A 13,585-nucleotide genomic window follows, 5' to 3' on the forward strand; every position below is an offset into this window, starting at 1 on the left:
CCTGTTCCAATACACAAACCACAGGAGGGATCCAAGTGCAGTCTCTTTTCCACTGCACTTCTCTCACTGTGTGTCATCCATCTGGGCAAAAAGAAGCACTTTTTTTCGTCTGCTCTGCTAATTGTAGCTAAGCAAAACTGACTTTTACTCTTTGGCCAGGCTGCTATTTGTAATGCCTCTGTTTCGAAAGGAAGTGCCTCTAACAACAAAGAGGTTATTAGCCACATTTTGCATTGCAAAATCCAGCTTGATATTTTTGTGGGGTTGCGTCTAAAAAAGGAGTTTCACCAAGTCTATTTCGTTCAAGTTCTTGCTCTGCTGCTGGTATGTTTTGACCTGTCCTGTATTACACTCAATACATTTACCTACATTTGCACAACCTAAAATCATACGCTTCAAAACAAAAGCCAGTTTCTTTTTTCTTTTTTTTTTTGCCAGAGGTCTGTTTCCAGATAACACTTCCTGCATTTAGCAGCTTTTCTTTTTTTGTGGGATTATGTTTTGTACTGTGGCCTGACTATAATGACGAGTTGTATCTGTTTGATCATGTCTATATCCTCCTCAGTGGGATCCACTTACAAGCCTACGTAGCCTATACGCATCCTAACTGATTCCCAAATCTATCATCAACCTATTGGATCCCTCTCATTCCATTCTCTGTGGGCTACTTTTAGTTTGGTCCATGACGTCTAGCCACTTAAGAGGATAGATCAACTCAGTACAGTACAGCCTACTTATGATTTATGAAGTAAAAACCCTTATGGCCTTTTGCCAAAGAGATTTAGCACAGAATGTAAGTTTAAATGATTTGGAGGATCAAAGGAGATTTTATCGAATCAATCCAGATGATAGCTTGCCATTGTTAATCATTGACCATGAGTTAATATTAATATAATCAGGGGTGTTACTAAAATAAAGTGTCATTTAAAATGCATTTTGGGGAACTAAGAGGCCTAGCTTTCCTGTCAGTTCCACTTAAATTGACTAAGCTGGAAACCAGAAAATGAATTGTCAAATATTTTACCATTACTCACAGTCTTGGGATACATTAAATATTTTGATATGTCAATAAAAATGTCCCCTGATAAACAATTTAAACGCTTAGTAAAGAATCGATATAAAAACAAATTACTAGGTCCACTCCACATAATGACATATTGAAAAAATGTAAATTAAAGAAAGGAAAGGAAGAGGAAAACAATGGAATGTTTATGTTATATTTTTTTTACGGACATTTTCGCCACTTTCTTGGTTCTTATGCTTACATAATGAATATGGTTTCTTAAATGAGTTGTATGCGAACGACTACATGTTAATATCTAAAAAAAAATCATAAAGCCCTGCTTAGCTTACACCTAATAACTACTTAAAACTGATGTCCAGTGTCATAAGCGATGTAGGCTAAATCTCTGTCGTAATCTGGTCCGTCTTAATCCATATCAAGTTGTTGTATTCTGATTGGAGATTTTAAAGAAGACGAAGACAATCTTTTTCTTTATCTCTAGGTTTCATGTTCAACTAGCCAAAATAAGTGTCCCGTGTATTATCTCTGACGTACTTGAGGAATTGCAGCATAATCTTGCAGTTGCTGTCCCGTCCATACTATTATTATTTTCATTACATATTTGATTTGTCAATCCTCTTAACAGTCATTTGAACTACAAGACATGCATTTTCAAGATATGGAAACTGTCATGAAATGTGCGTTGAATGTCTCTGCTAAACATTCTAACTAAGCTCAAATGGGGACATACAAATTGTTACTCTCTCTGCCCTGGCAAATGTTCTCGGAAAAGCATGGCCTTAACATGAACAATTGATTCAAAACTGACAGCCTCATTCTTTATTCTCTTTGCTCCTACTTTGTTTCTTAGATGGTTGCCAAGATACGCTTAATGAAGTGCCCAACCAAAATGGCTGCCAGGACTCAATAACAAAACCCCATGATTCCTTTGGATGGTCTGAAGTGGTGACTGATGACTCTCTCCATGAGGAGGTTGCAGCCTCGGAAACTCTGGAAGATGAAGAGGTGGAGGAACGAAACCAAGAAGAAGAGGAAGACCAAAGTCAGGACAGGATTAGTATGACTTGCAGTTCCTCGCCACGTAAAAGCCCGTACGGGGACAGTCGGAAAGCAGAGTGGGAGCCTCTGTCCCTGTCTCATTCTGCTAGGGTGAATGGCTCCAACGGCTTCATCAGCAGCCCCTCCAAAGCCACCGGAGAAGGACACCCATTGGGCAGGAACGGCCACCAACACATGAGAGAGGACAATCCTGACTCGGACCTTAGGGGGTACAACATGGGCAGAGTAGGCCCCTTCCAGGCAGGGGCCCTGCGGCTCTACCCCAGTGAGGAGGACAGTGAGGGGGAGCCAGAGGTGGAGAGGCCTCCCCAGCTGGAGGCCTGGGCGCTGGGCCTGCAAGAGATGGAGAGACCGCTGGGCCTGGAGATGGACCGAGACAGAGGAGACAGAGACAGGGACAGAGGGAGGATGAACCTAAGCCTCCTGGAGCAGGCCATGGTCCTGCAGTCAGAGCAGAGGCATGTCATTCACAACGCCTACAGAGAGATGGACAGGTTCCTACTGGAGCAGATGACCAATGAGAGGAGGCACCAAAGGCTACTGGATGTAAACTCCAGGGTGAGCTATCATGGATGCAAAGGTATGGATAATAGATTTGAATATGTCTTATTTCTTTGTCACTTCAAGATTTTTGCTATTATCAGGTTTATGTTTTTTTCACAACAGGTTTTATCAACGTGATGTTCTTTAAGCCCTTTCTCTGCTTTTGTTTGGGTACTATTTCGGAAACTTGAGCACAATAGAACCACATACAGTGAATATTGCACTTATTGTAATGAAGAGTAGTGGGCATAAAAGAAGTACGCAGCAGACATGATTATGCATGTTTATCTAGTACGTATCGGACCTCTTGTGATTTTAATAATGAGGCTCTTCGAAACATAAAAATAATAAAATAACCATATTCTGAGGGGGAAATCGGAGGGAGGAGGAGGGTAAAAATCCTCTTAAGTACTAAAAACATTTTGGCAACAAATGAAGTAATAGACAAAAACAGACTAAAATAAAAAATAAAAAAAATCTTCTGATGGAATTGCTACTACTCAGAAAATTGGATTTTGATAGGAATCAACTGGATATTTAACCATGACCATAACTCTTAAATCCACCCAAAGTACCCCTCATGTTTTCCACTGATTCTTCAAATGACTGAAGCCTAATGTGTAATCCCAGATGTAATCTTTCGATGGATGGGCATTAAGAAATGAATGCCCTGTGTTGAACTGGAAGCCTTAACTAAAATGACAGATTAAAAGAAGCATTTTGCAAAAAAAAAGTGTCTAGCTCTTTGCATGATACTGTCCTGCAATCTGTATGTTTCTATGAAGCTACTGTATATCTATGTATATCTATAGCGCTGTAGCTTCGGTATTTAAGTGCGTTTCCACTTAGCAATTCCCAGAATCTCACTTAAAACACATTTTCGAGGAACATTCATGCAAGAGAACCTCTACAAGTTGAATCAAATTAAACTAGGTTCATTAGCTAAGACAATATTTCCAAAATACTTTTTTAATGAACTATTACCTTTGTTCTACTCTTTGTTTGTGTGGTAAGGAAAGGTTATAAAGCATGTCAAGAAGGATACTGCAACATTCTTAAAGGTGTCGTTATGTATGCCTATGTACAGTATGTGTGACATATGTGAATGTCTATGTATAAATCAAAGAGTTCCTGCTGTTTGTCTCCTCCCAGACTCTCCAAGGCCAGACAAGAAGGATATTAGGTGTCCCACCCCTGGGTGTGATGGAACTGGTCATGTCACTGGTTTGTACCCCCACCACCGGAGTCTGTCCGGCTGTCCCCACAAAGTCAGAGTTCCCCCAGAGAGTAAGTCACTCACGTAGACACCTGCTGTATACATCATACATACACAAGCACGCACACATATAGAATAAAATGGAATGAGATGTTGTGATCAATCATGGAATAAGTTCTGATGTTCGAAGGAAATCATGAAGTTATCAAACACAGATGTAGGATCTTAATTTGAGCCAGTTTGCTACAGCAGGACAATAATCCTGGAACAACAGGACATGTGGATTATGATGAAGGCCATTTCTGTAGGGGTTGATGCCTTTTTTCGTAAGGGAAAATCAAGTCTGAAATGTGAAAGTGGAAATTACAGATGCATTTTTTAACCTCAAATGCACTGCAAGTTTAACATTTCCCGCAACAAGGTGGTCAAATGAAGACCTGTAGGTGCAGAAACTCTTTGACTGAAGGGCATCTCTACATTTTCCATTTATAGAATCATGCAAATAGAAAAATAATACTTGTTGTCACCTAGGAAGTTGGAGTTTACCTCTAATTTCTGAATATTGAAAAGGCTTTTTTTTATTGGCTGTGATTTAGTCATTTAAATGTAACATAATAAACATTAAACACTGATGTTACAAAAGGAACATAAAAAAGCAATTACATTTTGTTCAATATGAAAGCATGTGCTCTTAGACCAGAGGCAGTGTTTGCAAATCAAAGGAGTTACTAACTCTGTATTCAAAAAAAGAAATAGACAAAAACCTGCAAACTAATTGGAAAATATGTACAGAAAATAAAAGTTTCCAAGGATACCGAGTGGAACTCCAACAATGACAATGTTTTATGAAAAAAATATCTGCGCTTTCTAGTTATAGTCTTATTTCCACTAAGGTATTTATATTATGCAACCAACACACAGTGCACTGACAATGGCAACAGTGCTAGTTGGAGATGCTTGTGTCTTCAAAGGATCTGTGCACTATAACCATGGTTTCTGTCTGATCCCACTACATAAGCAATGTGTTAATTGAATAAAATGGTCAAGAAATGAACAAGCAGAATGTATGCCCATAGTTTTCAACTTGATTATTTTCCTGTCTTTTCAAGTCTGTTAATTCTGTTAACTCTTGGCATTCCTATGACTCCTATGCCTACTCTAAATTATGTCACCACTGATGCAGTATATTCACCACTGATGCAGTATATTCACCACCGATGCAGTATATTCACCAGCGATGCAGTATATTCACCACCGATGCAGTATATTCACCAGCGATGCAGTATATTCACCACTGATGCAGTATATTCACCAGCGATGCAGTATATTCACCACCGATGCAGTATATTCACCACTGAGGCAGTATATTCACCACCGATGCAGTATATTCACCACCGATGCAGTATATTCACCACTGATGCAGTATATTCACCAGCGATGCAGTATATTCACCACTGATGCAGTATATTCACCACCGATGCAGTATATTCACCACTGATGCAGTATATTCACCACTGATGCAGTGTATTCACCACTGATGCAGTATATTCACCACTGATGCAGTATATTCACCAGCGATGCAGTATATTCACCACTGATGCAGTATATTCACCACTGATGCAGTATATTCACCACCGATGCAGTATATTCACCACTGATGCAGTGTATTCACCACCGATGCAGTATATTCACCAGCGATGCAGTATATTCACCACTGATGCAGTATATTCACCACTGATGCAGTATATTCACCACTGATGCAGTATATTCACCACTGATGCAGTATATTCACCACTGATGCAGTATATTCACCACTGATGCAGTATATTCACCACTGATGCAGTATATTCACCACCGATGCAGTATATTCACCACTGATGCAGTATATTCACCACTGATGCAGTATATTCACCAGCGATGCAGTATATTCACCACTGATGCAGTATATTCACCACTGATGCAGTATATTCACCACTGATGCAGTATATTCACCACTGATGTATATTCACCAGCGATGCAGTATATTCACCACTGATGCAGTATATTCACCACTGATGTATAATCACCACTGATGCAGTATATTCACCAGCGATGCAGTATATTCACCACTGATGCAGTATATTCACCAGCGATGCAGTATATTCACCACTGATGCAGTATATTCACCACTGATGCAGTATATTCACCACTGATGCAGTATATTCACCACTGATGTATAATCACCACTGATGTACAGTACAGCTCTCCTTCTACTAACCCTACTGTTTCACCTACTGGCCCTCTCCTCTCCCGTCTGTCCCCAGTCCTGGCCATGCATGAAAACGTCCTCAAGTGTCCTACTCCCGGGTGCACAGGAAGAGGCCATGTAAACAGCAATCGTAGCACCCACCGGAGGTACAGCCTGCAGGACTAACCTATTAAAAAATGACAAACTGTACATAGACAGGTTCAATGTCAGACTAATGGGCTTGATTTCCTTCTATTCATCCTCCTCCCCCAGTCTCTCAGGCTGCCCCATTGCTGCTGCAGTGAAAGTCCCCAAACCTCAAGAGGAGAGCCCCAAATGCAGACAAGCACCAGAACGATTGTCCAGGTAAAAATCACATGGACTGAGAATGTATGTTATAACACACGTTAAAGCTGTAATATTGCAGTATTGTCACTCTTGACTGTTGACGATTATTGAAGCGCATGTGGACATACATTATGGTGACAGTAAACCAATGAGACATTGAAAACTATACTATAAAACATTTATTCTGAGAGCATAGTCCCTTTTGATATAAAACAGTGTTTGTGCTCGTTGACGATCAATATCATATAAGATCAGGAGCTATGTTGGTTAACATTTACAGTATCGTGTCCAGTTTATCCAGTCAGTGTATTGTAAAAGGAATGACAACATATCGCCTAGCAAAGCATCACAGATACGGTTTCTCAGTGTCATTTGTACTTAAAGCAATGGGTTAAGGTCCCATGGGATTCTCCGTATTAGAGATGCAGAGCATAAGAGCTCTTTGTTCCCCTGAAGAGAAATGACAGGCAGACTGCCTACTCATACAAAATGAATTAGTTGGGCAACATGCCTGTGTGTGAACATACAATACAGATCAGATCCCACAATCCAGGAGGAGGACGTTGATATTATTATAGGATTCAAGCGACACCGTGTCCTTATTCCTTCACAACCACCTCGTATCAATATTATTCCATGTTCTATTACTTCCACAATCAACACCACTTCTTGCACATGCATGTTGTGCATAATGTGCACGCACAGTGGCAAGCAAAAAAAGTATGTGAACCCTTTCGAATGATCTGGATTTCTGCATAAATTGGTCATACAATTAGATCGGATCTTCATCTAAGTCACAACAACAGACAAGCACGGTCTGCTTAAACTGATAACACACAAATTATTGCATTTTCATGTCTATATTGAATACATCATTTAAACATTCACAGTGTAGGTTGGGAAAAGTATGTCAACCCCTAGGCAAATGACTTCTCCAAAAGCTCATTGGAGTCAGAAGTCAGCTAACCTGGAGTACAATCATTGAGACGAGTTTGGAGATGTTGGTTAGAGCTGCCCTGTAAAAAAAACACTCAGCAACATTTGAGTTTGCTATTCACAAGAAGCATTGCCTGATGTGAACCATGCCTCAAACAACAGAGATCTCAGAAGACCCAAGTTTAAGAATTGTGGGCTTGCATAAAACTGGAAAGGGTTACAAAAGTATCTCTAAAAGCCTCGATGTTCATCAGTCCACGGTAAGACAAATTGTCTATAAATGAAGAAAGTTCAGCACTGTTGCTACTCTCCCTAGGAGTGGCCGTCTTGCAAAGATGACTGCAGAATGCTCAATGAGTTTAAGTAGAATCCTAGAGTGTCAGCTAACATCTCTGTTGATGAGTCTATGACACGTAAAACACTAAACAAGAATGGTGTTCATGGGAGGACACCACGGAAGAAGCCACTGCTGTCCAAAAAAAACATTGCTGCATGTCTGAAGTACGCAAAAGAGCATCTGGATGTTCCACAGCGTTACTGGCAAAATATTCTGTGGACAGATGAAACTAAAGTTGTGTTGTTTGGAAGGAACACACAACACTATGTGTGGAGAAGAAAAAGTCACAGCACAGCACACCAACATCAAAACCTCATCTCAACTGTAAAGTATGGTGGAGGGAGCATCATGGTTTGGAGCTGCTTTGCTGCCTCAGGGCCTGGACAACTGGCTATCATCGACAAAAATGAATTCCCAAGTTTATCAAGACATTTTGCAGGAGAATGTAAAGCTATCTGTCCGCCAATTGAAGCTCAACAGAAGTTGAGTGATGCAACAGGACAACGACCCAAAAGATAGAAGTAAATCAACAACAGAATGGCTTCAACAGAAGAAAATACTCCTTCTGGTGTGGCCCAGTCAGTCCTGACCTCAACCTGATTTCAAATGCTGTGGTATGACTTCGAGAGCGATTCGCACCAGACATCCCAATAATATTGTTGAACTGAAACAGTTTTGGAAAGAGGAATGGTCCAAAATTCCGCAACTACAGAAAACGTTTGGTTGAGGTTATTGCTGCCAAAGGAGGGTCAACCAGTTATTAAATCCAAGGGTTCACGTGCTTTTTTCCCACTTGCACTGAATGTTTACACGGTGTGTTCAATAAAGACATGAAAACATATAATTGTTTGCGTGTTATTAGTTTAAGCAGACTGTGATTGTCTATTGTTGTGACTTAGATGAAGATCAGATTGCATTTTATGACCAATTTATGCAGAAGTCCAGGTAATTCCAAAGGGTTCACATACTTTCTCTTGCCACTGTAAGTGTCAATTTCCTGTTCCTTACATGGACTTTATTTGACACATACAGTAGCCACTTTCCTCATCAAATCCAACAACAACACCTCGTCTTCTTGGATTCTTCTCCAACCAGACCTCTCGGCCCCCTCATGAAGAAGTTGGAGTTCAACCAGTACAGCTACAGGTTCGCCCATCACCATCCTGTCACCGCCGCCTTGCAAGCCAACCTCACCAAGGACATGGACAAGTACAGCAAGATCCGCTTTGATTACGCCAGCTTTGATGCACAGGTCTTCGGCAAACAACCTCTGATGGCACCCAACCAGGACCAAAAAATCTCTCCTTCACACTTCTCTGACTGTGAGTTTCGCACATTTTATTTGATTCAGGGGGGGGGCATGTGTCAAGCCATATTAAACGGATTTAATGTGTCGCTCATCTTCTGCCACAAATGTGCAGCCCATACATGATCAGACAACATCCAAACTATGAGTATGCGACACACTCACAAGGTTCCTGTAAACAAGACAATCATGCTTGTTTAATATTGCTTACATTTACAGTTTAGTCATTTAGCAGACGGTCCTATCCAGAGCAACTTACAGTTAGTGCATTCATCTTAAGGTAGCTAGGTGGGACAACCACGTATCTTAGTCGTAGTAAGTAAAACATTTCACAAAGTAGCTATCGGCAAAGTCAGTGCTAGTATGATTTAAAAATGTTAAAAAACATTGTTTTGAACAGATCTGTCAGATCCTGAGAGAATTGCCATTTTATCAAGAAATACCTGTATTATCAACACAAACTTTATTTATTCAAGCACAGACTGATGCCATTGCAACCACACTGTAACAGCAAATGTATAGCTGGTTGCACGACGCACCATAATATAGTGAGTATAATCAGTTGTTCCTGTATCTCTGTGTAACTTGCTGAATGTGTGTTCTGTTATCTAGCAGCTCTACAGTACACTGGTTTCCTGGGTGCCCCTGGTAACCTCCTTCCCACGCCTGACCCCGGACGGCACAGCCCACCCACCCATTACAAACCGGGATGTGAGGGGCTCCAAGACACCGCAGCCACCACCGCCATCCTCAACCTCTCAACCCGCTACCGAAGCAACATGGAGGCCATCTCCATCTCCGGCCGGCCCCTGGCATCCTCCACAAAGGTAATCAAATTAGACCACTTGGAAAGGTATTTAATGGGGTCATTTTAAAGCAACTCTGATTTGTGTATAAAAAGGGAGAAACATCAAAAGGACTGTTTTTGGCAAAGAGATCGTGCCTCTGGTGGCAGGGAAACAAGAGGTTCCCCTCCATAAAGCTTTAATGTACACAAAAGAAAATTTATATAATCACATCAAAAGAAAAAAAAATACTATCAGCCTTATTTCTCAATTACAATTAGACTGTAGTTTCTACTTTTATGGAAATAGTCACAATTTCATCAAAGATAACTGAAGAAAGCTGTCATTCATTTTGATGTTTTTTGCCGATGAGATCTTAGTCGCTCAATTTTTACCTCTAAGATGTTTGGTGCAGTATTTCTAAACTAAAAAATGTGCATGAAAATGAGTCGTCTCTCGTCGAATGACAACAAATACTTTACTGAAGAATCCCTACTGTTGACCAATCACTGACGAAGGGGCGTAGGCTTCGGTTACTGACTTCGGCTTGCCTCAAGAAACAATTTGGTGTGCCTGAACAACCAACAGAAACCTTACCGTCACAAAATGACGTCATAATACATGCACAAACTCTTCCTAGCGGTTACAAACACCCTTATTTCTCAATTACAACTAGACTCTGTAGTTTATGTAAAACATGTGGTCATGCATATGATTTTATTAATGGACAAAAAAAGAAAAAGGGAAAAATGAATAACTGTATGAAAGTGTGTCTTGCATGCTGCAGATGGCGGAATATATTTCGCTTAGTAATATACTATCCAGGATCAACTGTGTCTCTATCAGATGGCCTATAAAACTAGTTCAGTGGATTAAACCAATCAGCTGAAGGACTCATTAGCTGAAATCTTTTATTCACACAAAACCAAAATCTCAGTGATTTATTAAATGTGCACCAGTTTAGTTTAAAACTTGACCCATTTGTGCATATCCTGTATAATCTCTAGAGGGGAAAAAAACACAACTGCCCTGTCCACTACGTGGAAAACCATGATGCTCTCAACTGAACTGAAACTTGGCCTTCCTATGCATTACGGTTGAGCATAACAACGAATGTCTCAAAACCCAAACAAGGCCCATCTCTACATTATGTAATTTATGACAGATAATATTGATAGATAAATGATTCAAGGTTTCCAACACCTACACAGTACAGAACCCAGCTTGGTGAGCTGAGAATGTGGTCCTGTACCAGGTGCCAACCCACTGAATGAATAAAACAGTGTTAGCAACTTAATCATTTGTGCTCTTCTGCGTTGGACTTATGTAGCATACAGTACACTGTATAGGGCCATGCAACTCATATGTTTGTTATATCTCTGTAGGTTACCAGTGATGCAAATGCAACAAAAATGCATCACAACTCAATGTGAAAAGTTCATGCTATTGAGATTAGCTTACAGACATGTCACCATCACAGACATAATTAAAATGGACAGCCACACACGCTTGCAATGTCCATGAAAATGATCCCCTTTAATTAATTTGAAAGGCTCTCTTTTGTTACAAAAATAATGGGGGATAGGTTTAATGGGACATATGCGTTGAATAATTGGTTTCATTTATAGGCCGTATTTCGGCATTTCATGGGGGAAAACTTTTAATACTATAAAACCTATAAAGCTGAAGCACACAGCCCAGCATTTCACATAACACAGAATGAGTAACACATCTGTCAGTGAGAAAACGTATGCTGCATTAAGCTTTTTCATTTTTGTTTTAATGGTGATGACCTAAAACCAGCACCCCCCAGCTGCCATCTTAGTTGTATGTCCTAGAAAACAGATAGATTACACAGCTGTCACAAAAAAAAAACTACACACCAAGCAACGATTATTATTTTGTTCAACAGAATTAATGCTGGCTTAACACCACACTTTTACCCCGGTGTTAGATAATCACTCAGCGTCTTATTTTCATGTGAATGTGTATTCGAGGTGCAATTCAAGTTATTTCTCGCAGGAATTATTGTTGTCATTTTCAGAGTGGCGCACACTTAAAGCATGGCAGTTGGTGCTAAGGCATGTCATGGAAATATATGAATTTCAATCTTCATAACCCACATATCGTTATTTCCCATTAAACTGGCGTACCTGTATGTTTTTGTTAAAGACAGTTGACTATTTCCAAAAAGTTCATTACCTGCTGACTGTTACAGAGTCTGACTTGTGAACTTCTTCTCGTTAAGGACATGCCCATAGAAGTGGATGAGAACGGCACTCTGGACCTGAGTATGAAGAAAAGTCGGGAGGTGAATGCCCCACCCAAGGTGCCTTTGGGAGACGTTGCCCTGTCCCCTCCTGAGTCCACTCTCAAGCAGGCCGGCAGTGTGCACATCAGCCCTGCCTTCTACCATTCCCTGTGTGAGAGAGACGCCTGGGACACGCCTCTCAACTTCAGCAAAGCACAACAAATGATGCACGACAGAGAGGTAGGTACAAGCTCTTGTTAAAGAGAGTGTTCCTCACAGCTGGTGTTCCTGGTTGTTGTTGATTTAAAAGGCCATGACATTTGTACTGTTATTAACTCACCGACGACAACATCTGGTGCTGAACACAGAATCTTTGAGAAGTAAATGTTTCACATCACAAGTATATACGTCATAAATACTGTCCGTGTGGATGAAATGTGACTTTAAATGGATGTATGGTTTACTGTAAGTATCCTTAAGCGTAATACCTCAGCCTTACCGCCTAACCCCTAGGCTTGTGTTTTAAGAGTAATAAGTGGGATGTTTTCATTGATAATGTTCAAAACTCAAGACTGAGACAGGAAGTCAAGAGGTTAAGCAGATTTTTAAAGACACTTTATTATTAATACTGCACCCGAAATGGCACCCTATTTCTTCTGTAGTGCGCCACTTTTGACCAGGGTCCATGGCTCTGGTCAAAAGTATTGCACTATATAGTGAAAAGGGTCCATTTCAAACGTACGGTCTATATATACGTCTCTCAGCAGGAGGATTTTGACGACGCTTCTCTGGAGAACCAGAGCTACTCCGGAGACGCAAGCATGTTAAGCCCCAAGACCAAGATGCTCTTAAGAGATGCTAAGAAAGAGCTGATGAGGTATATCATGTTAAACATGGCGGGTCTGCTCATTCTGGGGGTCCAATGAGGGGAGAAATTGACATATTGAGGCTTCTCTGCTCAGTCATCTGTGTATAATGTGCATTTCCCTCTAAAAAGGTCAGCTGACAGATGGTCAGTCTTAATAACAAAAGTGTAATTCCCGACCAGACCTTTTAAATGGGGCAGTATATTATAAGTGGGGTGACTGAATACACACTCAGTGAAATGCACGGGACATGATCTATCCTATTATTAGCTCTTATATTGTTACCTATTATATATTACATATCGTTGTGACTGGTATGTCTGCAGGTTCATGTGGAGAGGAAATGTATCTTGTTAAAAGTGAGTTTTTACATGTCCGTATGTCCTCACTCTTGACTTTGTAGTTAGACTCTGTATGTTCTCTTGAGTTTGGCTCTGGGGATTTGATACACTTCATGGCTCGACACGATTGAGTAGTTTACAGGAAGCAAGTAGATCTTCCAAGTGAGCACCTTTTAATGAACAACTTTCTGCCACTCCAAATAAACACCTTCAGAGACGCTGTTGTGGGGGAATGTGTTCGGGGAGCAAAATAAGTCCTACTAGATTTCCTGCTGCCACTAACACTTCACACTTCCAATTCCACTAATAACAAGTCAATGTCATGTCACCGAGGTTAACACACTGT

At 40.6% G+C, this 13,585-nt stretch overlaps 1 protein-coding gene across 11 annotated transcripts in view; it reads left to right on the forward strand.

The window, feature by feature from the left end:
• Positions 1-13,585, forward strand: part of LOC110508593 (suppression of tumorigenicity 18 protein) — a 41,813-nt gene that overhangs the window by 20,951 nt on the left and 7,277 nt on the right. For 8 of the 11 annotated variants that reach the window (XM_021589222.2, XM_036966237.1, XM_036966245.1 and 5 more), the window contains 8 exons: positions 1,875-2,663; positions 3,779-3,913; positions 6,146-6,236; positions 6,343-6,435; positions 8,723-9,012; positions 9,609-9,823; positions 12,030-12,272; positions 12,797-12,909. In XM_021589222.2, the coding sequence (XP_021444897.2) occupies positions 1,875-2,663; positions 3,779-3,913; positions 6,146-6,236; positions 6,343-6,435; positions 8,723-9,012; positions 9,609-9,823; positions 12,030-12,272; positions 12,797-12,909 (1,969 nt within the window). The remainder of the gene's footprint in view (positions 1-1,874; positions 2,664-3,778; positions 3,914-6,145; positions 6,237-6,342; positions 6,436-8,722; positions 9,013-9,608; positions 9,824-12,029; positions 12,273-12,796; positions 12,910-13,585) is intronic. The other 3 variants (XM_036966238.1, XM_036966241.1, XM_036966240.1) reach the window with 3 other exon arrangements.

Source organism: Oncorhynchus mykiss, chromosome 28 (genome assembly GCF_013265735.2).
Source record: "Oncorhynchus mykiss isolate Arlee chromosome 28, USDA_OmykA_1.1, whole genome shotgun sequence".
In the NCBI taxonomy this organism is placed as follows: domain Eukaryota; kingdom Metazoa; phylum Chordata; class Actinopteri; order Salmoniformes; family Salmonidae; genus Oncorhynchus; species Oncorhynchus mykiss.